Here is a 3,980-nt window from a genome sequence, read left to right as displayed (position 1 = left end):
AATATCAAAACATCTCTACTTCTACTTAAGTTGAATTTTGAACGGAGGACCCCCTTTACCCGAGTACTATCGATCTGGGTATTTCTACTTTTTACTCAAGTAAAGGAACTGTGTACTTCCTCCACCACTGGCCCGGGAAGCTCAGGTCGGAGAGGCTCCTGTAAAAGACAGAAGTGACTCGTATTAACACTTTCTGCGCCAACCCCGAGATTTCACGCGAACCTATACATGAAGAAATGTACTTTTTTTTACATGTTGGACGAGAGATAGTGACTGTCAAATGAGCCATAGTATTGTCTCCATAGCTATAATATAGAATATAGATATAGCTCTGCAAACATCGTGACGCACAGTGAAAATGTATACTTGTATGCCGTGACAATTAAAACTCTTGACTTGACTTGAAATGCCTATATTTTAAAGCGTGGCACATTGACTACAGGGATGGGGATAATAGCTGGCGCTGAATGTGTTAAAGGCCACACTGCTCTCATTTTGACTTCTCGTCATTACAGATCAACAGTCCCCGTCTTTTACTCGTTTTTTGTGTTCGTAGGTGTATAGAGTGTGTGTTTAGCTGATGTCAACCTAACTCACTCCATTCACACTGCCATCGATGTCGAAGAGAGGTGTGTAATACTCCACCAGACTCCAGCGTTGTTTGAAAGTTGCTAGACGTACAGTAACTCAGCCATCTGAAAACCACAGAGTCGTTTTACTCTAATTATAATAATAATAATAATTTCATGGTGGGTTTTTTGTTCTCGATTTATTGTGATGTTTCTTCTTCACTTGTTTAAAGAAGACTCGTCCGGCCCATGGGGACACCCAACCCCCTCCAATGTACAGTTTCTTCCCCCGCAAATGTATATACTCTCTTTTAGAAACTCTGTCTCTTAAACAGTACGGTATATTTGTATATCTTGTATGTCATAAATGTCTGGATGTAACAGTACTGTCTATCTGTATGTCGTGTGTGTCATAAATGTTACGATGAATTGAAAATGGGGGACCCTGATGTAAACAAGACGAAAGTCTTTCTCTGGTCTGCATCCCCTTAACAATTGTGTGTATTGAGCCGTACTGTATTGTACCCATTCTGCAATCTGTTAATAAAGTTTTCAATCAATCAATCAATCAATCAATCAATCAATCAATCAGTAGAGCAGTAGAGTAGTAGAGTAAGTAGCCAGCAGTAGAGTAATACGTCAGTAGATTTCAAGGTGCAGTTGTTCACAAGGGTAAATGGCCTATGCTGAGTGACTTTCATATTTCATGGAGTATATTTTCAACGGCAGTGTGAAAGGTAGGCAACAACAACATACACTTATATACTATATATACTTATATATACTATATACTTATATATACTATATATACTTATATATACTTATATACACTATATATACTTATACAGGTGCAGCTCAATAAATTAGTATATCATGGAAAAGTCAATATATTTAGCTGTATTGATGCAGTAATTTGTGCAAAAGGAGCCCCAACCAAGTACTGAGTGAACATACTTGAACATTTCAGAAGGCCGACATTTCTATATACAAAAGAAAAATACATCTATTTTTATTTTTTTATTGGTGATACAGAAGTTTGGGCTTTCATGAGCTGTAAGACATAATCATCAAAATTAAAACAAATAAAGGCTTGAAATATTTCACTTTGTGTGTAATGAATCTATAATCTACAAGAGTTTCGCTTTTTTTATTGAATTACTGAAATAAAATAACTTTTCCACAATATTCAAATTTATCGAGCTGCACCTGTATATACTATAATATAATTATATATACACTATATATACACTATATATAATCATATACACTTGGTATGAACGGTGCACCATGCAGTTTTACTGGAGATATTTCATAGTCAATGTGGTGTGTTTTCTTAACTGAATAAACAAACTGCTCAGATTGAACCTACTGTACCTGAAGGTCCGCTGGCAGGGCCTGTGATTATGTTTTTTTACGGACATGCAAAGAACTATCTTACATTTGGATCACAGCGCCATGACAACATGATTTGGTTTTGATTCACGGTGACATCATGGGATCGAATCATTATAAGAATGAACTGTACAGTTAATATGTTTTGTAAACGAGCAACGTCACGACAGGAACCACGCCTCGTCCATTATGTATAGAAAACAATAGTACAAAGTCATCGACACAGATTGATTTGAATTGCAAAGCACAATAGTCACGTTCCGCGTGACTACCGTCGATAAAAGTCAACATCGAAACGACGGATCGTGACAACAACAATAGTCACCTCGACAGCGATCAGTGTTGACTTTGCAGGGCGGCTGATCGCCGAGCCGAGAAGAGAGAGAGGGAAGAGTTCAGAAAAGCAACAGCGGCTGTAGAGAAAAAAAAGTCTCAGCTGATGTCACAGCTGATGTCACAGCTGATGTCACAGCTAATGTCACGGCTGATGTCACGGCTTGAGACTCCGGTATCGAATCCCAGTCTCAGCATTGCCTTCGGCTTGGGCCGGCCGTCGTACTGGCTCATTTGGCAGAGTCAGCGGGTGGTGGAAGTCGATGGGTGGGGGATTGGACGTTGTGGACAGCGACCCCTACAGGTCGGTTGGGAGACGCCTGCACACAGCAGAGACAGGAAGTGGCGAGGGTACTAGTGTGAGCCTCCCACACGCGTTACACCTCGCCGATGAGAGTCCGCGCTGTCTGGTGAAAAGATGTGACAGGCTGCCTCCTTCGTGTGCCGGAGGGAACACGTGATGCAAGGCTTCTATCCTCTCTACAACCGACCAGTGGGGGGGCATAGTCGAGCAACGTTCAAGACAGGGGAGGGGAGAATTGGATACACGAAATTGGGATGGGAGAAAAATAGAAAATAAGGAGAAAAAGTGGATAAAAAAAAAAATAAAAAATAAGGAAGAATCCCAAGTTCTCCACGTCGAGTGTTTCTTTGCCACAGAATCAAAACGTCGGTGTCACGTCTTTTTCGGCCGCAGTATCTACTAACCCGGGGTGTCGTACTCTGACGCAGCGCTCCTATCATCGTTATGCTATCTCCTCGGTTGGTTGGGGGGGGGCGGGTGTCCGGCGGGGATGGGGGTGGGGGGGGATGGCGCCCTTAGACGTACACGGACCAGTAGATGAGGTTGAAGAAGACGTAGGAGCCGGGGAACAGCATGCGCGAGTACTTGTCGATGGCGTGCGTGTTGCGCATGATGCTCAGCGTGCGCAGGCGGTTCTTCTTCTTGGTGGCCGTGGACTCGCAGCTCACCGACAGGTGGACCTGCTGCACCATCTGCTCCGGCGTCTTCTTCTTCTCCGGCGGCGGCGGCGGCACGTCCTCCTCCTCCTGGTCCTCCTCCTCCTCCTCCTCCTCGTACCCCTCCGGCCCCCCGTCCTCCAGCCCTGCGGGGTCCTCCTCCGTGTAGCCCGCCAGGCTGTTGGTGTCCGCCTCGCTGTACGTGCCGTCCAGCATGGCCATGGTGCGCGTGGTGCCGGAGAGGCCGCAGGTGCAGGGCAGGGACTGGGACTGGGGGAGGGGGGAGGGGTGGAGGGGGGAGAGGGGGAGGGTGGGGGAGGGGTGGAGGGGGGGAGGGGGGAGGGGGGGAGCGGGGGAGGGGGGAGGGTGGGGAGCGGGGGAGGGGTGGATGGGGGGGAGGGGTGGATAAAGACATGAGAGCAATTAATAATCCATCATTTGTACATTTAATTACATATGCATTTAACCTCTTCCACCTGTGCGGTCCGGTACCGCAAATGACATCACGTCATAAATCATTCTCTCTTCTAGACTGTATGACATAATGTTCGTTTTTTTTTTTTTTTTTTTTATGTATCCAACATCCTAACCATGTCACAACAGCAGTCATAGTGTATATTTTCAGCAATACGTTTGTTTACCAATAGGTTAAAGTGTTATTAATGAAATATAGAGTTTAGGAATTGTATTAAATGGATCACGGATTTCGACCGGAAAAAAAAATCC

General features: G+C 44.7%; 1 protein-coding gene across 1 annotated transcript in view; it reads right to left on the bottom strand.

Annotated features, from left to right (window-relative positions):
• Window positions 1–3,113: 3,113 nt before the first annotated feature.
• LOC311225148 (gamma-aminobutyric acid receptor subunit rho-2-like) overlaps window positions 3,114–3,980 on the bottom strand; it is a gene marked incomplete at its 3' end in the record, with an annotated part of 65,222 nt that continues 64,355 nt past the window's right edge. The window contains exon 9 of the mRNA XM_084310352.1: window positions 3,114–3,518. Coding sequence (XP_084166478.1) covers window positions 3,114–3,518 — 405 coding nt within the window. The remainder of the gene's footprint in view (window positions 3,519–3,980) is intronic.

This window comes from Notolepis coatsorum, assembly GCF_963971535.1.
Source record: "Notolepis coatsorum genome assembly, chromosome: 3".
NCBI classification, from domain to species: Eukaryota; Metazoa; Chordata; class Actinopteri; order Aulopiformes; family Paralepididae; genus Notolepis; species Notolepis coatsorum.
This window is presented reverse-complemented; position numbering and strand designations above follow the sequence as displayed.